The sequence below is a fragment of the Camelus dromedarius genome, chromosome 28, assembly GCF_036321535.1.
Source record: "Camelus dromedarius isolate mCamDro1 chromosome 28, mCamDro1.pat, whole genome shotgun sequence".
In the NCBI taxonomy this organism is placed as follows: domain Eukaryota; kingdom Metazoa; phylum Chordata; class Mammalia; order Artiodactyla; family Camelidae; genus Camelus; species Camelus dromedarius.
This window is the reverse complement of record NC_087463.1, coordinates 26083967-26104882: the sequence shown is the minus strand read 5'-3', so window position 1 is coordinate 26104882 and position 20916 is coordinate 26083967. Positions and strand designations below refer to the sequence as shown.

Sequence of the window (20916 nt, the reverse complement as noted above, 5' to 3'; positions counted from 1 at the left end):
CAGTGGCCAAGGCAACACTCAACAGACAGAGGTGACCCAGCTGAAAACAGCTGGCCCTCTGCCCAGAAATCACTCCCCTGGCTCTCGGGCCCATCAACAAGGCCTTAACCTGTCCTCCCGCCACCACTAGGTGCACGGTCAAGGCCACTTCCTGACAGACAAAGACACTGCTCACTACGCGCTAGGCGGGCTGTGCCCACGCCCCACCTCTCTGAGCTGGGTAGCCCTCCTGAGCGTCCTGCCCCAGAGGGCGGGAACACAGCACCCCGAACATCCATGCACTCACGAATCCCCAGTTCCTGAACACATGTGAAGCACGTGAATTTACTCCGTAAAATGCACTGAAGTGTAGTAACTGGATACATAACCGGCCAGAGGCCCCTGATCCCACACCATCATGTTCCCTAGATGGTCTCAAGAAGCAGTTGAACTTGGCTATGTCGTCAGCTGTGCCAAAATCAAGGACATCGCTTCTGCCCAGTGTGCCGAGGCAAACCAGAACCGGGTCCCTCACAGCTTCCTTATTCTAACCACTGGAGTTCCGTTCTGTACGTCATGCCCAGACGGAGGCATCTAGGGTAAAACGCTGCCTGTCAGTAAGCGCTCTAGGGCAGAAGGCTAACACTCCTTTACGGCAAGCCTGGCGTCTCACTTCACTAGGACGCGGCCCCTTGCCCAGGCTTCCTATCACAGCCCAGGACTCTGGCTTCACAGACACACCCACTGTCGAGGTGAGACACAGTCAGAAGTGCGTCTCTGCAACGGCTCGGGGGGTCAGCTCCAGGGAGACGGGGCAGCCCTCTGACCAAGCAAAACATGTGAGCTTTAGTGAGGAATCTGTTCCACAGCTGAAACCCACATGCTTTTCAGGTTAGTGACACAGAACAATTGCCACCCAAGTCACACTGATGACGCGCCCAGAAGCCACGGCTTGACCAGGATTTCCTTTCTTGGACTCTTCACCACCTCATTATAGCAGCCATTGTCTGTCTAGCGTTTCATCTAGTACTGACGGTCAGTTTTAAGAGAGTTTACAAAGCATTTAGCCCAATACAGACTACCTCAACATCACAGTAAAAGTTAAAACGTTCATGCTTTAGTCTGTGGCTCTCCATAAATCCTTAAACACTGATTTAGAAGCTTCTTTGTCCAAACACATCAAGCTAGGATAATACAGGAAACAAAGACAAGCACTTCTTCAAACCACTCTCGGCCGGCACCGGGGGCCGTGAAGACAGTCGGCCGGGCCGCCTGGCCCACGCACCTGTGGGTCTTCATGTGCTTCTTGCAGTTGAGCGCGGTCTTGAAGGTCTTCTGGCAGTAGGGGCACATGTAGGGCCGCAGGTCGCTGTGGATGCCCATGTGCCGCCGCAGGCTGCCGCCCGTGCTGAACGCGCCGTTGCACACCAGACACTTGAACGACTTGAGGCCGCTGTGCGTGCGGACATGTGCCTTGAGCACGCCGGCAGAAACAAAGCCTCTTCCACACTGGGAACACTTAAAGGGCTTCTCACCTGTGTGTGACCTGAACGGAACGACAATTGTGAGGAGCGAGCGAGCGGCTCGTGCGTCGCCTTCTCTCTCCTGACCGCCACTTCTCTGAGCTAAGCAGCCACGACCCGCTCTCCGTTCTACCAGCGGGACCCCCGGGACTCGGCGCCCAGGCAACCTCGCTACGCCCCGAGCTCGTGCACAACCGACAGAGCCGGACCCCGCCGCCCTCCACGCTCTGCGCTCCTCGCGACATCTGTCCCTCCTCACAACATCTGTCCCTCCTGATGGGGCTTCTACTTCCTCTTCCCTGCTTCTCACACCAAGAGTTACCCTAAACTCTGAGGATACACCTGCAGAGCTGTCAGGATAATCCCAAAGACACAAACCAAAAACGTCTTTGATGTCCTGGCAACTGCAAACACTGAAATACAGTAAGAGTGTAAATAAAATTCAGTGGTAATCTGGGTAAAACCTTTTAGTCAAGACACGAAAGAATGAAAATATCAATTACCAATAAGTACTTTGGGGTCAAAAGTGACATTGTAAATACCAAAAGCTAACACTACTATTTGTATTATTTCTACAAGTTGCCAGATCATAAATCACTGTAATTACACTAAATTCCATCTCTGAATCTATGTCACCTTACCTGATGTGTTGTTTAAGATGGCATGATTTTTTATATGCACGATGACAGTAAAAACACTTGTACGGTCTATCTGCTTCATTTACAAAATTATTACTAAAATAACTTTGAAAAAACTGGTTTCTTGGAATGGGCTGGATAAGACCTATAAACCAAAAGAAAATCAGGAATAAATCACTGTCAATACTACTAAAAAAGTTAAATGTCAAAAGCCATCTGCTTTACCCACAAGATAAAAATCCTGAGGAATTAAGAGCACGGATTTCAATGTTGCAACTAAATGCATTTTAATTATGTTAGAAACTGGCTATTTAAAGAATACCTAGCAGGAAATACTTACAAAGTTAACGTAAGATAGATTTTTTTTTTCCAACTTACGGAAAATCTCTATTGTCACAGTTACTTTTCTTGGCTCTAGAGCCAATTTTTAATGGATTTCTGCATTTTCTTCCTATATGAGCATTTGCTGGCATGGAATCTAACATAAATATATCAAAATTTAGGTTAATCAGGATTTTAAGTCCCTTGTTCAGTATGAAGAGTGTAACCTGAGTGCTGTAACAAACTCAAATACACAAGTGACTCTAACTCCATGTAATATCTGATAAGCTACTTCCTTGTTCATTGTTGAACTTAATGGAATGATTTCTAAGCAAAACACCAACTAAAAATGTGTAGATCTCTCCTCCCACAATTAAAGTGAACTGTACAAATACACAAATGTGAGAAATTAATTTTCTATAATTTGCCAGACAAGATACTCATTAAAAAGACAAGAAAGTGAAATGTTAAGCAAGTAGTTATACAAATGATAAAAATTCACAGAAGCAGATAAAATAAATAAAATTCACAATGAAAAAACAAAAAAGCCCTCCAACAGCTGTCTTACGTCTGTCTCACAGGGAAAAAGCAAGATATTTTGCAAATAAGAAAATACATTATTGCTTTTGCCATATCCCACACCAAAAAAAATATACACCTTATTGGGTGTCGGGAGGGAATGGGGCTCAAAAGCTTGCCTATTCGTCAGACCTGATGCCAGTTAATAAAAGGAGGGTTCCCAGAGAGTTTCTCCCCGGGGCTCTGCAATGCAGACACCAAGCTCACTAGACGGCAGGACCACGTGGTTTCGTCAGAGTAGCCAGGCCGGGACCTCCTCCGCGCTCGAGGCTGCACCTGACTTAGCACCTCCAGGAAGAGAACCACCGTCTGCACCATCAGCCCCTGGCGTCTAGCCTTCGCTGGAGCAGCCCGACTCCAGAACCTCAACCAGAGACTTCAGACCGGCTATCTGCACCAGGCCTCGAAGTTAGGGGCCCTTCCGAGGCCCACAGGTGTCCCTTCTCTCTGTGTCACCCCGTGCTGGTGCAGGGCCCCCTCCCGCCCCACTGTTCTCCCAGCTCTTTTCTCCTGTGGCTTCTGGAACCTACATTCCAAGACAAACAAGTTCTCCACCCTAAGCAGGCCCCATAAACAATGTTTAGTTACTCATTTCCCTTCCGTAACAGTAGGTCTCTGGTTGAACGGCTCCCCTCGATGCGCCCGTTCCTGAGGGCCCATTCAAGTCTGAGGAGCCCTGGCCTCCAGTCTAAGCCCGTCTTCTGTCTCCCCGTCTGACCTCCCTCCCACCAGACCTGCCTGCCCTCCATGAGCCAAACATCTTTATCCCATCTCTTGCCAGTCCACCCTGTGCAACCTGCAAGTCTTCTGGCCTCGTCTCAGTAATTCACAAGATCATAAAGAAAAACAGAACCTGCCCGTTAAACCTCTCAACAGAAAACCATAATTAACAGTTTAGCATAAACTCTAACAAAACAGCCTGTAACACAAAAACATAAGTGGGACCCACCATACACATTCTTCTGCAATTACTGTTCACACTTCACATACACATTTAACCTTCCATGACACCACCCCCATCATTCTTGGGATGTTGGCCAGAAAACCCACTGTTCCAATGTACCCAGTTCTCTCAGTACACTTTTGATGGATATTTTGATTGTTTCTAACTGCACACTATTCACAATGCTGCCTGAACTATCTAGTAATACAACCACTGCCTTGTGACCCCCCCCCCCCAGGTGTAAGATTACAACCTCTGGGGCGGTACCAGGCACACGTATTTTTAAACAGAGCCACAGATGATTTTGAGGCCTTTCAGGGGTCAGAGTTGGGGGGGTCCCACTTTGAGCTATTAAGGAAGTGAAATAACAGGCTTCTTTTGTCACCTCCGATAATTTTACAAACACAAAGTTCTGCTAAAAAGTTAGGCTAACTGTAAGGTCTCAATATTTGAAGAAAAAAAAAAAAGGTGAACTCAACATACGTGTAAGTCCTAGGGTCTTGTCTCATTATGCCATTTCAATAGACTCTTACTCCTCTTATACATACATATTTTTTTTCTTAAAGAAAACTACTAATCTCAAAGAAAGGCATGAATAAATTTCAGTGAGTTAATACGCCTCAAAAAAAAATTGGAACGTCCTCAAAGCTTCCTAAATTCCTTCTATACTAAAAGAAAAAGCTTTATCTTGTTTGGGAAGAATACAACTTAGTCTTACAAGAGCTTTCACATACTGCAAAATAACAAAATGATGATATACTAAACATAAATAACACAGAAGAGGAACCTGGTGTACTAGGTTAGACAAGCATGTTGAAGACAAAGCAAGATCAATGCACTAATATCAATATGGTTAAAACATGGATATAAACTGGAGGGTCAATCACCACAGCCCTGAGGTTTAAAGTAACAGGTAACCAAAGTGGCTCATTTCCAAGAAAATATATTTCAAACATCTGTGCTCCTCCACAAAAATGGAAAAATGGTGATACACACACACAATGGTGATCTATATATGAGGAAAATAGTGATTTTAGAAGAAAACCAGACATGTCATATACACACATGATTTGAAAATCCAGGAGCAGCTGCGGATGACAACACGACAGTCCCCTTGACTCCAGTGCTTCCCCAGTCCAGCATTACGTCACCTGAAGTTCAGTGCTCGAGTAGGAGGGAGAGCACTCAGAGCGCAGCAGATGGCGTGTCTAGTGAGACACGTCCCTGAAGTGCAGTCGGTCAAGGCGACCACTGCCTGATGCCAGTGGACACAGGACACCCAGAATTCACGGCCCCGCCACCTCTGTGCCCGGGCACGACGGGGACAGGCATGAGGTGAGCGAGCTTCACCGGCCACACCCCGATGCCGGCGCCAGGGGCCCAGGCTCTACCTCCACCGCAAGTGCTGGCTGGGGGGCCCTCTCAGGGGCCCGGTTTCTGCATCCGCAAAAATGAACAGTGGTGAGTGTGGAGAAGCTCTGGGAAGATTATTTTTTAGTTCCCATGTGAAGGTTTTAAAAATTCTATGACTATATGGGACTCCTCCCTTCAATGACGCTCCCTTCCAGGCAGAGACTAAAGCACCCAGCGTAGCAAGATTCAGCGCCTTCTAACACTTTCCCACATGACAGTCCTGGTGTAAAAGGGAGTGTGTTTTAAGTGACTAGACTGAGCTGGAACTCCTCATCTACCAATTACGTCAGGTAATTGTGACTAACCAATGTAAACCCTCTCTGTCATGCTGTTATCAAGATCTGCCCCCCAAAGATTATTACAGTCACCAGTCCTATGTTTTCTATGTAGACCCCAAAGAGCTCAGAGTCCGAGGGAAGAGACAGACACAAACATAAGTAACAATGACGGGGGGAAATAAACATTTACAGTGTTTCACATTTTACAATGTGGAGTCAGCTCCATGAATCATCTTTCCCCCACGTGTCTCACTCAGCTTAGAACAAAGGAGAATTCTGCCTCCACAAATCTGGTCTAAGACACAGGCGTCTGTGAAGCCAAAAGAAAAATGTTCCCCATTTTAATCTTGGCAAAAGCTGGGGAATCAAGACTCCAGTTCAACTCAACTAAGGATTTGTAGACTTAATGGCAGGAAATCCATAGGGTATACCTGACTCACAGCAACCTGAGGAAACTGGTGATTTGAAGGGCCCCTCAAGGTGAAGGTAATTCCAAGGCTACTAAATAAATGTTTCATCTGTCCTGAATTAGAGATTCTTTCCCATTTTAGGAATAACACAAATCACTGAGAACCTAGACACTGGGGCGAAGACTGAACACACATTAAGTGAAGCTGGTCTGTTGTTTACTTTTGTGAGCTAGCGGGACCGCACAAGCACAGGGAAGAATTCCAACCTACCATGGGGCTGCGACCAGCCTGTACATCCTAAACAATGACACCCTCAGAATCACAGTTCCTGGGAAGCTCAGGGGAACTTACACATAAAATCACTGGAGACTGGTATTTGGGGGAGGATGAACTTAAATTTGCATCTTTTGGGGGTTTTCTCTTTCTTCTGGAGTCAATGCTGGTAAGTACATTATTCTAGAAAAAATTCATTTCATCTAAGCTTCAAATTTGTTAGTAGGAAGCTGCCGAGTTGCCACAATTTTTATCTCATTTGTGTCTGCGCTTACAGCTTGTTTTCCTCCCTAACATTATGGATGTTTCCTCAGCCTTTACCAGACATGGCAGGTTATCTATCTAACTGTTCACTTTAAAACACTAAAATTATGTTCACTAGAACTGTCTTCTAAAATTTTTATACTTAGTAATTCCTTGTTGCTACTTTCACTTTTCTAGCTTGTTGAGTGATATATTTTATTTATTTTCACTATTTTTTAGTAAGAAACACTTCTTCAAAGTCTTAATTTTTCTGATGATAGTTTTCATCCAATCTGTTCATAAAACGTTCCCATTTGTAGTATGTGATTGTAATTTTGAGTCTTCCTTTTCTATATGATGAAATTTTAGACAGCTATTTTCTATTAATTTAATTTTCACAAGCTGATCTAACTGCAAACCCCTTATTATACTTCAGTATTTGAGTATTTCTCCTTTTTTCTGTTTCTGGTTTAGCTATTTTCATGCTATGCTCTCTTGGATACATGAGAAGGTCCATGACTACTGATCACCTTATTAGTGGACTATAATTGACATTTATCTAAAATATCTCTTTATATCATTTAAGCTTCATTTATATTAAATTATAATTTGTTTGCTATTAACTTGTTCACAAATGACATTATGTTGCCTAAGACAATGATGAAATACAGGGAACTGCATAAAGAATTTTCTTGCACAGAATTGAATGAGTTTTCTTTAATTTTGTTCTAGGACCTACAAAAATCATTTTCTGAAGATTCTCATAAGCAGCGTTTTCTTTTTAGTTAGTTAACAAAATCATAATTTACCTCGGCTATAACACTGAGCTTAAAAAGAATTTACAAGCTGGCAGTTTTTGTTTTTAATCCAAAGGTTAAAGCAGCCCGAGCAGCAGCCTGTTACACATCACGCAGGGATTAGGATGTAAACAGTGACGTGCCCCGGGGGCTGCACACACACAGCGCCGTCCATCTCTGACAGCTCCACCGAGACACAGAGTCTTCCTCAGGGAGGGCTTACACACTGATACCTTTGCTCACACACCATTTCTCTTAGCTGAGAACATACTCTGAGCAGAAGCTGACAAAGAACTATGATTTCAATTTGATTGTGGAACATACTGGCCCATAAAACAAAGCACTGCGTAACAACAGCTCCATTAACATCACTGACACGACGAGTTAACCACTTACACCAGGACATGCACACTCCCTCTGTAAGGCACCAAAGGGAAGAGCCTCTTACCTACGTCTGTTATGAGAATCGGCTCCTGCAAGGGAATGTCGGGGACCGGGACGCTGGCCTTGCCCACGCGAACCTTGGCAGGCTTCCGCTGGTGCCTCATCTTCCTTAACTCCGTGTGCTTAAAGTGGGAAGCAATGTGAGTCTTCCTGTGTCCTGAGGTTCGAAACTTCTTGTCACAGTGAGGACAAGCAAAGGGTCTGACTCCTAATAAAAATAAAAGTACAATGTGGAGTTATTGGAAGGAACTACATCTCAGTTAATGCCAACATAAAATTCTAGTAATTCAATACTGAATGAACAGTCAGTTTCTCATTTCATGTTATATATATACACATATATATATACATACATATATATATAATTTCATGGCTATTATAAATTAGCTATTTTCCTCTGTGTGCACACAGTGCACATTACAGATGCTAAGGCATGTAATAAAGAGTATCTTAAGTTAAGAGCGAGCCTTTACGATTTTCAGGAGAAGGCCTAAAATGTAAAACGGATGCTCAAAACCAACTAGCAGTCTTAAGCACACTACCAGGTAAGACTGCTCTCTCTCGCAGCATCTGTCACCTGCGAGGGACAACGGTGCCGGCCCCAGGCCTGCTGCGGGAAGGCCGGCGGTCGGCAGGGGAGGGGCCGGGGTCCTCGGCGGGCCAGGTGGGCCCCACGGCGCTACAGGAGGGAGGCCGGCTGGTACCTGTGTGCAGGCGGATGTGCACTTTGAGGCTTCCCGAGGTGGAGAAGCTCTTCATACAGTACTGGCACTTGAACGCCTTGATGCCTGTGTGGGTCTTGATGTGGGCGGTCAGGGTGCTCTTCACGGCAAAGGCTCGGAAGCACTGTGGGCACTTGAAGGGCTTCTCGTGGGTGTGGATGCGGATGTGGCGCACCAGGTCACTGGGCTTGCGGAACTCCTTGGCGCAGTAGGGACACACATGCCATCGGACGCCGTTCTCCTCACGGATGGAGCCTGGAGAAACGACAACAAAAGCAGTCCAGCCTGGCCCAGAAACAGTCTGATGCCAAATGTCACCACACTTCAATGTCCTTCTAGGGCGAGACTAACAGCATAAAAGACCTACAAAAAGCTACACACTTTTTGCCACAACAGAAGATGTATGATCAATTATGGAAAAAGTTAAAATGTCCATAATAATGGAAATTATTGAGGACTGTGATCTAATCTTGCAGAAAATCCTACCCGTCCCACAAATCATAGCCTAAGAGATAGCGCCTCCTAGGTCCGTAACATGATACAAATCAAGAGTCAGCAGTGCGGACTCAGTCCACCATCAATGCAAATAAAAGCAGATGTGGTCAAGTGACTCCAAAATTAACTCAAAGAACACGAAGAGAAAGAATGAAATTGCAAAAAGTATTGTTTGAGCCCGTTAAAACCAATGAAAAATAATAGCACAAATAAAAAAAATTAGGAAACTGTAAGTTCTTATGCTATAAAAAGGAACTGATAGTTAAAACAAAGAAATAGTATATATGACATGAACAAGTTCATGATTAACTGAAAAAGTTTCTTTTGTAAGTCTAAATACTATTATTCAACCTTGAATTATTCAAACTATTCCTATCAGAAGAAAAATCACAACTAGAATTTATGGAAATATAAGTAAAATAATTTCTGAAATTTTTAAAAACAAAATTTGGCAGAATTACTTTTTAAAAAAATTTCAATTAGATTTATTCATCAGAAATTAAATAAGATACCTACAATAAGGTAAAGAATCCACTTGAAATCAAAAAGATTTTGGCCATGTTACTGAAATTCATCAGAAAATGTTAACTCCTATTTAACTATGTCTGCACAGATGTAATTTTATTAGGGAAAAATAAAAGCTCTTTTTTCCTGTATCATCAGTAAATACAGGACTTTTCCTTATGTGCAAGTGAATCTGTTCCTGAATACAATACTCTCTGTAAGACTAACCACAGGGAAGGAGGTTAAGTAAAAGAATGGAAAGTAACACTTTCCTACAAGGACAAAGAGAGGAACACACACAAACCACGAGGGACACGAGTTTTAAAGTGACAGACGTGTATTCTATGGTGACATTGCTTTTATTAAGGAAGTCTAAAACTTGAGATTGCTTAAAACTAATAGGTAAAAATTAACTTAGAAATGTGCAGTAATTACCTAAAGGTCTTATCATGACAAATCAGAAAAGCAAGATACAACAAGATGAGAGAGAACTATAACATCTATTAGCTAAAAATTAAGAACTCATCCTCTCAAATGAGATCTTTTTCCAAGCAAAAACGAAAATACATCTTTAATTATGTAAGATGACATAAAACTGTCACGAGGTTCTAATTATTTCTGGGAATAGACTGGAACAGAGACGCAAACTAGCAGCCCTGACTGTCTCCAAACCTGGCCTGCATATATTTTGCTTGGCCCAGGCTGTGTCAGAAAAAGCAAATTGAACCCAGATTTCTGACCCTTTGACAGACTAAAAGATCTGGAAAACCAGTTCTGTACTCCCACATGGCAATCCTTCCTAGCGCTGGGCAACCCGCTTTTCTCTTCAAACACATTAATAAAATTAAAAAGAAAAAAATACATGTTATAATTATCTTCAAGATGAAAAGGCATTTACTGAAATAGAATATCTGGCATTAATTTTTTAAAAAACTGCCTAAAAACAGGAGGTGAATAAAACATATCAATACAACAAACAATCAATACAACAATAATGCTCTGCTTGACCTAACAGAAAAACACTAAAAGCAATCCTTCACAGTCAGGAAAAAGTCCACTACCACACTGCTATTATTTCATCATGTTCGAGAGATACCAGGCGATGAAATCAGATAAGATAAAGAAATTCACAGTATCACCTATAAAGGAAAAGGCAGAACCATTGTTTACATGTGATACGAATATAACCCTAAAAAACTAAAACTTAGAAAGAGGTCCATGTTTTAATACATGAAAATCAACATCCTTCGTATCTACAGATAAAACCAGAAAGCAAGGAGCACCGAGGGCATGCCCAGCGTCCTCTCAAAGCCCGAGGAGGAGATGGACCACTGCGATGGGCTGACTTTGCTGGAGGCACGCAGCCTCCGCACGTTTCCCAGGGACTGCAGAGCAAGCCTCCGATCTGGCAGACGCATAAGGCTCAGACTTGCCCTCACGTGCAGGGACGCTGGAAACAGTCCTCCCTGAAAGGCGCCCAAATGTGCTCAGTGTCTTCAACAGCACCTGCCTCCTTGCAAGCAGATCCGGAAATAACTCAGGAGTTCTGGCAAGCGCACCAGCAGCCTGTGCTGAAGTCTTAAAAATGACTGGAAGGTGCTCCTCAGAGAGCAGAGCCATCAGGACTGGTGCCCACCCCCACCATCAGTGACTCCAGTTAGTAACCCACAGAGAAGCAATCTTCCTGTGCCGTTCACACTGGTCTTTACAAAGACTGCTTTGAGCTGACTGCAGTATATGTGTTGGAATTTTTCTGTAAAATGGGTGTAATTTTCCCTAAATACAGATAAGTGACAGTAAGAGGCAAATGACGCTGGTCTGTGTAAAACTGCTGTTGGAACACAGAGTAGTTATCCTAGAATCTTAAATTTTTTTTTTAACTTGAAACTTAAATCAAGTCCTTTACAAAGACCACAGCTGTGGAGAATCACTTTTTTTTAAATTGCTGAATATAAGATGTTTGAAAAATTTTATTTTATTTTATGTGTACAGACACAAAGTATGGAGAAAATATAATAATCAAAACTAATTTTCTGTAGATAGCAATTGCATTTCTTTAAGCTGCTTCAACAACGTGTAGTCTACGGAAGAGAATGGTTTCATAAATCACAAAAGACCCCAACAGAAGAGAAACGTGCGCGCAAACAGAAGACATCGTATTTTTTTAAGATACTAATTTTCTTAAAACTAAAAACGAAGATAATCCTGAAGAGGATAAAAGATGAGAGCCATCTTCCGGGCTTCAAGAGTTATTATGAAGCCATGGAGACAGCGTGGTACTGATGCTGACGGAGACAGAGGGCAGAGGAGGACTGGATGCACACGGAAGTGTCAGGAGATCTGGAACGAGACCTGCACTACGTATCAGAAGGGAGACCTCCCGGTACACGGTGCAGGCCAGTCATCACACAGGGGTGAATGACACTTCAGTCCTGCATCTCTTCATTAAAGTGCAGGTCAAGTTAATGAATTAAATGCAAACGGCAAAACGTTAGTACTTTTGTTAGAACACATGGGAAAACTCAACACAGGTAAGTGAGAGGTTTCTTAAGTGAAACACAGAATGCACAAACTGTAAATAAAAAGATTGATCAACATAACTGCACTAGAGGTAAGAATTCTATCCCTCTTCATCAAGATCAAAATACATCTTATAGAGAGTGGAAAGAAAAGATATTTCTAATGTATTTGAAACACATATGAACAACAAAGGAATAAAATCCAGATCATCTAAAGAACACCAACAAATCAATACAAAACAGTCCAACAGAAAAAGGTAGGATCTGTGTGGAGAGATGTAAGTGACTTTTCCAGTCCTTTCTAAGCTTTAAAACTGGGTAACAGACTATAGTTGTAATTTTACTCTCATGACCTGTGCAGCAATTTTTTCTATATGTATGACTACAACCAAACACACTCCTATCTAAATGCTTGATTTGCATAAAATGTTAGTTAAATATCAACAGGTTTTAATGCTACAAAACTTTTGGATAATTTTTAATATGGAAAAATATCTCAAATGAAATTGCTAAAATGAACCTCAGAGCAGAGTGTTCCCCTGCCTCACCTGAATCTGACTTAAATTGCTTCACCCATTTCCATTCATTGGTTCTCTTCCTTCCAACTCAGTAAAGCTTTTCCCTTCTCACCGTGGCCCCCTGATTTCTCTTGTCTCCCAACTCAGGGCACTTCCATAACTGACCATCGCTGGACAACAAGACTCGGTAACCTACAAACCGTTTTCTGTTGCTCTGTGTCAACTCTGCAATGATAGACTGCACTGCGAATGCCAGCAGGTGGCTGGCTCGTGAATGCTGGCCCCAACACAGCCTGCTGTGTTGTCAGGAAAGACTGTGTGCGCAGTTCAAACCAGAGCACCATCACCAAGTTAAACGTCTCACGTAAATACAATACTCACACTGAATTGTAAATGACAAATAATTCCAAGAAGAACCTAAAGAAAATCTCGTAAATTCTGAATGTCTTAGTTTCAAAGAATTCTACACGAATCAGATAAATCATGGAATTTTCAAACTAAATTCAAGTATAACCAAAATGAGTAAGAATTTTTTAGTTTTTCTAAACTGCAATATAAAAAAATGTATAAAATAACACAGAATAACAAGTAATTTATCTGAACCATGAATAGGGAGAAATCATCTTCACTTACAACACAGACCTCCCTAAAAAAAAGAAAAGCAGGAGTACAAAATAGGTTGGCATCTTGAATTATCTGAAGTAGATATAAATAAAAATCCAAGATGTTCATGCATGTTATTTTAAGAAAAATCACAAAGGTTGCAAAGGTTCTCACCAAGAATCAATTTATACTTAGTTTTTATGTAAATTATATAAGTCATAGTTTATCAGATCTCCAAGCACTTAGCAGATTACAAGCAGCAAAATAAGAAAGCAGAGGAAAGGCTGTTACCAGGAATTGAAAACAGCATGCAGGGGATAAAAATGTATTTTTAAACAGCAGATGAAGCTAAAGCCCATGGCATCCTGGAGCCGTGCACCCCTACCGGCCACGGGTGTCGCCCCTCGGAGCTCACAGAGTAAGCCCAAGCCCATGAGGAGCCACGCCACCGAGGGCGCGCTCTGGCCTAAGAGGTGACATCCCTCTGGTCTTCACAAAGGTTTCCTCACAAAACAGTCACACCGCCACTGCGCTAAGGGAGTAAGTCGCTGGCTTTCCAAAACACCTCTCACTGTGATTTCTACACAGCCAGTATTTTACTACAATGATAAATTTCAAACTTTATTAAAACGTCACAATAATTTATATGTCACAAGTTTCACGATAAATACAAAAGCGTTTGTTAAATGTTTTATTCGTACACAAAACACCTCTTAAAATAACAAAGCAAATTCTACTAAAAACATTCACTCTCACAAAACTGAATAAATCAAATAGCGATAGCTTTAGATGGCAGAGTATGTTCAATTTGGAAATATATTTAAGGTTAATTGTAAACTGTTAAGAAAATGTTATGACTTATGGACGGAATAATTTGCTCATGGCCTTGTTAGTGTATCAAATGGTATTCAACTATCCTTGCAGGGGTATTTTCAGAAATAATCATTACATTAAAAGTATGCTGGTCCCTAAAAAGTTTTAATCAAAAGGAGTATCTTTATATAGAAACATGTCCCCAATAATTTTCTCATTACAATATGAGAGAGATGATTAAAACAAAACAAAAAGCTGGGGCTGGAGGTACAGCTCAGTGGTTAGAGCACGTGCTTGGCACAAGGTCCTGAGTTCAATCCTCAGGACTTCCAATAAGGGGAAAAAGAAGAGCTGGCTCCAATTTGTATAAAGGATCACATTTAATCTAAAATTTACTAGAACTACATAAACTTGTTCAGTACTCTAAGTATCTAACTCATTCAAATATTTCAAAAATTAATGTACGTAATCTTTACAAGCACAACACTCCACATTAAAATAATGCATAATAAGGTTAACTGCAATTCCATTCTGAAATCTCCATCTAATGCTTAGTCAGTACAAAAAAGAAAGCTGTTTCTAACACCTAAAGATATGCAATGACCAGGAACGAAGTCCCACTCCCTCAGTTTAGGAAGCCACTGCTGCCCAGCGTTTTCGGGAAGCCAGGTGCAGCCCTTTGCCTGGAGGAGTGTGGCACCACGACAGAGCGTCCTCACAGGCTCAGCGCGGCAGCCGGACGGCAGGCAGCAAAAACTCACGTGAAAGCTTCCACACGGACCGTGGCTTTCCCTCAGTCACCAGGTGCGTGTAAAGGAGACACTCAAGGATGCTCAGCTAACCTGCAACCTACACGCTCCCATTCGGGTACTGGAAGTATGTGGAGTGGCCCTCTTCCTCCTCCTTGCCTCCCTAGCTCCCAGGAAGACCCAGGCGATAAACTGCTTGGATTCCATCATACTGTTTTTCACTAGGGGAGGACGGGTCAGATCAAGAGAAAAAGGAAAACAGAACCACAACGTTTTGTGGGCTGAGAAACAAGGAGTTCACAAGCACAAGTTAACAATGAAAAAATGCTTCTCAGAGAGAAGTGTTAACAGAGGTGACAGTGTTTTCCATACTTTGCAGCAAGAAAGCACTTGTTCCCAAGACACTTGGGAGGGGTAGAAAACAAGGTATTTTTATAGAAGCCCTTTTGCCCAGAAGGGAGGAATCTATTTTAGCCAAGTCAGACTCAGCAGCACTTGCCCCATGCACCTGCCGCACCGAGCACTACGGGGTGTGGGGGCTGCGGGCTGTGTTCCGGGAGCCCACAGGCAGGAGCCAGGACAATTCTGCTGCTGGCCGAGAGGAGCAGAGTGTGCCCCGGGTGTTCCCACCAGAGGCTGCAGGGCTGAACTCGGATGACTGCCCGCATTTTGACAGAGAACAGGAGGGGCGGGAAGAAGACATCTGTGCTGCAGAAAAGCCTGTGGAAATATGTGGCATTCAGAACACGTGACAATGTTCAGAAGATGTCAGGAATCCATCGTCACCGTAACAGAAGCCAGCAGCAGGGGAGGGGAGAGACTGGACGCAGGCTGGGGTAGGACGCGGGGCTCTAAGGCAGACGGGGAGCCGGGGGTGACGGGAGCCGCAGGGCTTCAGCAGAGAAGCTGCACCTTAGAGGCCACACGTGGCAGCACTGGGTACAAAGGAGGCAGCTCAGCCATGAGAAGAAGGCCTGGCAGGAAGGCAGGGCCTGACAGCAGGGGAGAGGAGTCAGACCTCGCCAGGACAGGGACAGGTCCAGAGGGGCCCTAGTGGGGGACAAAGGCAGCCCATGGGAAAGAGAGAAGCTAAACAAACTTTATGACAAATAAATGCTATTAGGGAGATATCATCAGAAGCTTCAACAAACGTATTACTTTCAGAAGAAAAAGGAGGGCACGTTTCACGTGTATGACTGAACTGTCTGCTGTGCACCAGAAACTGACACAACATTGTAAACTGACTCGACTTCCATTAAAAAAAAAGACTCAGTAAGATTTTATACTCAAAAAAAAACCTAACTTAAATATAAACCACCCAAAATGTCTATACCTTAAAGTACGTTAAAATTACCAGGTAGAAATGGTGATTTCTTCTTCAGAATCTTTTTTTCCTTCTTTTCCAACTTCTCTGTGCTTTCCTGCTCTTTTCCTTGCTCTGTGTCCACAGGGTCCGTCGGCTCACATGAAACGTCGGGGGCGGCAGGATTCTGCCCCTGTGCCGCCGAGGTCTTGGCGTGGCTGGGCTCGCTAGGAGGCGCTGCAACTGGAATTGAAGACAGCCCACTGTTTTCTAAGGCTTGCTGAGACAGAACAAAACTAGGAGGTTAGGAGACATGACGGCCCAGACCTACCTGTCAAAATCAACCACCAAGACGCCAGAAAGCTCGGCCTGTGGAATCCTAACCCTGCCCCGCTGCAGGGAGAGCCTCCACTCCCACAGGTGAAGCTCCAAACCCCAGGGCTGAAGTGTCCCTTTTCATATCTGACATCTCACCTCCACCCAAAATTCAGCATGCCAAGCATTTACATTTCTAAATTAAAGGGAATTAAAATGAATTAATTCAACTGTTAGAAATTTTACCTCAGACAACTTCGGTTGTCTGTAGCCGATTTGGGGATCACTGTTTTAAATTATACTGGGCTCGCCCTCATGACCTTCAGGACATCCTGAGAGCTTTCACAACCGGGCCTCTATGTTTGGAAATGAAGACTGTGACTAACAGCGAGATTCAGAAGAGCACTCTGCTCCCTCCCCCTCCCCCCACCCTCTTCCTGGGTCCCCTGGTGCGGGGGAGGAGGGACTGTCTGGAAGGAGTTACAGGGGAGCCACAGCCGGAAGAACGACACATCTCGTACCCGTCAACAGGGACAGATACAAGAAAGTTCTGAGAAGCCTACTCTTTTCAAGTAAAATTCACTTACAGAGAAAAAACTAGGGTTTTATACTTTTTGTAACTTAGGGATTAATAAATCATTTCAAATCCTGCACTGTCCGTAAGTAATTAAATAGGTATATTTTGTTTCAATGTAATTTTTCAATTAGGACACATTTTTAATGAAGATCCCTTTACTCCGACAAGCCCTGACCATCTGTCAGCACTGAAACCCGGACGAGAGCAGGCAGGTGCGTCTCACCTGTAAGATGTCCTGGCTGATCCCCACGGTGATGCTGAGCTGCTGGCCAGCCTGAGGGGGCTGGCTGGCCTCCCCCGGCCCCGGCTCTGACAGCTCCAGCAGCTGCTGGATGACGTCCGTCACTGCCTGCGAGCCCTGCTGGCTCGACGCGGACGTGACTTGGACGTCCGTCTGCTGAAGAGGTAAAGCCTGAAACAGCGTGGCCTGAAACACAGCAACAGTTTCATTAAGGTAAACAATTACAGTAATTTGTATATCCACTTAAAGAAAACAAGGAAAGAAACTAGCATATCTTCCTTGTGAGCATTAAAATATCACAATATTCCAAACATAAATTTTAAATAAAATGTCTCACGGATTTTCAAGTTAAGACACAGAACTGGCTCTTAGAGGAACATATTCAATGAATTCTTCTACTACAGTTTCCTAAAGTCTTAAGTGGCAACAGAAACTATGACTACCAGGTGAGGGACTGAGCACACAAACCTCACCTCCCTTTAGCCCATCAAAATGAAGGAATAAAACAGTCACAAACTGCAGAAAATAAAAAAGGAATCACTTTGGTCTAAAATACTCCAAAAATTCCTGAAAAACAGTGGCACTGGAGGAATAAATGTCCTGAAAAGCTATAGCCAGGATATCTGAGGAGAGAGCCAATCCGATTCCTCAGAGACCCAGGAATCTGAACGGCTGCACCCAGAGACGGCAGGCAGAGCCCACCCCGCGTGGCGCTGGGCTGGGGGACAGCCGACGTCACACCAGCCAAGCCTGCCCAGCCCCTCTATCACGACACACCAGTGTTCGCCCATCGGTGGTGACCCCTGCGCCGTCCCCTGCCTGCAGTCAGGACGAGGGTAACCACGGGTGTCGGTGCAGGGGAGTCTTCGCCAGTTCTCTGTGCTTTCCGCTCAGCTTTACTATATGCCTACAACTGCTCTAAAAAATAAACATCACATTGTAAACTGACTATACTTCAACTAAAATAAAGTAAAAAGAAAGAAAGTCTATTAATTAAAGGAATAAAAGACGGTGGAAAATTACTTTGGCCTGTCTTCCTCCACAGAACAGAAGGCAGTGAGGGACCTACCTTCAGGCAGAGAAATAGGGGATTGCCACCTTCTGTACCCTTAGTCCCCTGATTAAACAAAAAAGTCTTCTGCCTTCTGCCACCGGGGACCCCAAGTTTAAGAGCTGGCTCCCTGGCCAATCACATGTAAAGTAACCCTGGTGATCAACCAGCTCTGCTCACGCACAAAAAGCTCAGAGGCGGGTTTACGGCCTCCTGGTCTTTAACACAGGCAACTGATCATCACAAGGTATCTGAAGAGGGAGGGGCGAGGAGATGACCAAGACAGGTACTCAAGGAGAAGAAGAGAACTTTTAAAAGAAATGCTATTTAGATCTCAAAGGAAAGTGCATCAAACCAGAAAAGAGTATCTTGAAAAAGAAACAGTAAGATCACGAAGGACAGATCTCAGAAATTAAAAACCTTACTAGCTTAAAAAAAATTCAATGAAGAGTCATAAGATAAAGTTGAAAAAAACTCTCAAAAGTAAAGCAAAAAGGCCAAGAGTCAAAATGGGAGAGGCAACATAAGAGGCAGTGTTTAGGCGGCTGAATGGATTCCTAGGTAGTCCTGGGGGCAGTCTGTGCATCCTGAGGCAGAACACACATGAACCAGGGGAAAGGCGGGGTAGCTTACTAGTTTCCAAGCCCCTGTACAACATCTGCTGGTTTTACTGAGAACATAAAATTTTTAAATAATCTGAATTATCATGCCAGGTAATTCTCTACAGCTACGTATTTGATTTGCATATTGCCAAAGGAAATGGTGAAAACTCTAGTATCCGCTTGATTTATACACTGAAAATTTTATTTAAAAAATACTCAATCCTAAGTAGAATTTAAGACTCTAAGTAGAATTATCATACTCTAATTATTCCCCAGCATTAGAACTTCTTCACAGAATTCTCCCTGATCGAGAGTAAGCTGAGGAACCATCCCAAGCTACAAGTATTGTGAGAAAAGAAAGGGAAAAACAAACACTAAATGAACCTCATGCCTGGGAACTAAAAGCAAACGAGGCCTATTTTCTATTCTGGTCAGAGGCAGCTGTTGACTTAACACAAACTACCAACCAACTGCACTCCTGAGCTGCACCGACGCTGGGCACGTCCGTCCGGCCGAGGGCTGCCGGGACGCCACACTCAGCGCCCCGGGTGGCAGGTGAGAGCTGCCTTCTCAGCCACGAGGGCAGCGGAGGCAGCAGGGCAAGGCTGAGCCACAGAAAAAGAATAAAGTGCGTGTGTTTCAAGTCACAGTTTTAAATACATGTGCTGGAAAATACAATTTCGTTTCCCAAAAGCCCAAAGTCTCAGTAAAAAATACCACTGTCACATTAGAGACGGAGAACTATTACCTTAAAAAGAGAAGTGACTGTTAAATTAAAACATAAGGAAAAAGGACATTCGATAATAATCATCAACAACACTGTTAAGAATCACAATTTCATAAAGTAATGATTCTGTCTTATTTTTAACTTGGTTGAGATGACAGTCCAGAAATTTGGAATCATGTACTATTCTTCTAAATTATTTTTAAAAATTGATTTTCTTTCACTAATTAAACAAAGTAGCACCATACGTCCATACGGGAAACTTTATAGCACCTTTATGGTACTAAATCATAACCTACATAACAGTCAGTGTTAAAGGTCGGTCACAACTAAGACGGCCGACTTCGGGGAGAGAACACATTCCACTCACCGTCAGCACGTGGGCTGCCTCTGCGGCGCCGGCGGCGCTCTGCGGCCCGCCCATGTGCATCTTGCTGATGTGCGTGTTCAGGCTGCCCAAGCTTTTAAACACACAACTACATTCCGTACAGTTATAAGTAGGGCCATTCTTGACCTTAAAGAATTAAAAAAAAGTGATTTTTTACAATTAATTGTTAGATTAAAATATTTAACTTGTGACAAATCATAATTTATCATTCAATTAAAAATGACAGAAATAATCTAACCCTTTATCACACTTTCTCTCTTAAGTTAAACAGCTCTAGAATCAATGACCCAATCTTTAGTCAACACTGCCAGTATGAGATTAATTGAAGTTTCAGTCTTTTCCAAAAATTTGAACTGGTTCAGGAGTGAAAAAAATCATAGTTTTCAGTTATTGTGACCTGGTTGAAAAAAAAAAGTCTGACGTGTTCTCAATTTCTTAACCGGTTAAAAGTACAATGCTCAATAACCCAGGTGTGACAGTCAGATATAAATACGACTCTGACCAATCCTTAAACACACACGTTAGGAATGATGGTGACACAATACATAAATTTCCCATCACCAGCTCCGACAGTCCACATCACTGACTGCTTTTTAAAACCACGATAGACCTGAAAGTGGACTAGAGGGAGCAGTAGGACGAACGGGACATCCAGACACAGAGAGAGCATCTAGAACATACTCCCTGCCGCTCAAGAGCAGCGTGTGTGCGTCAGTTACGACGGCTGGTTGACAAGTGATCGGCCCTGTGAACCTGGATGAGGCCTCCACTCTGTCCAGCACCTTGTTCAGAACCAAATTTACTGCTTTAGCTTCATCAAGGATTAGGTAAGATACACAAATGAATCTGCAGAGGTCGTTTCTGGAACAGTGATCTGTCCCACCACAGGTCCCATGGAGTCTCTAGGCCGGGGGACAGGAGGGTGCCCAGCCCCCCAGAAGAGTTTCCCAA

General features: G+C 43.4%; 1 protein-coding gene across 9 annotated transcripts in view; it reads right to left on the bottom strand.

Moving 5' to 3' along the window:
* The window catches only part of ZNF236 (zinc finger protein 236), an 82832-nt gene that overhangs the window by 42354 nt on the left and 19562 nt on the right, over window positions 1-20916 (bottom strand). For all 9 annotated transcript variants that reach the window (XM_064480453.1, XM_064480451.1, XM_064480450.1 and 6 more), the window contains 7 exons: window positions 19948-20091; window positions 17183-17386; window positions 16119-16347; window positions 8546-8818; window positions 7846-8049; window positions 2144-2285; window positions 1265-1525 (listed from right to left, as the gene is read on the bottom strand). In XM_064480453.1, coding sequence (XP_064336523.1) covers window positions 1265-1525; window positions 2144-2285; window positions 7846-8049; window positions 8546-8818; window positions 16119-16347; window positions 17183-17386; window positions 19948-20091 — 1457 coding nt within the window. The remainder of the gene's footprint in view (window positions 1-1264; window positions 1526-2143; window positions 2286-7845; window positions 8050-8545; window positions 8819-16118; window positions 16348-17182; window positions 17387-19947; window positions 20092-20916) is intronic.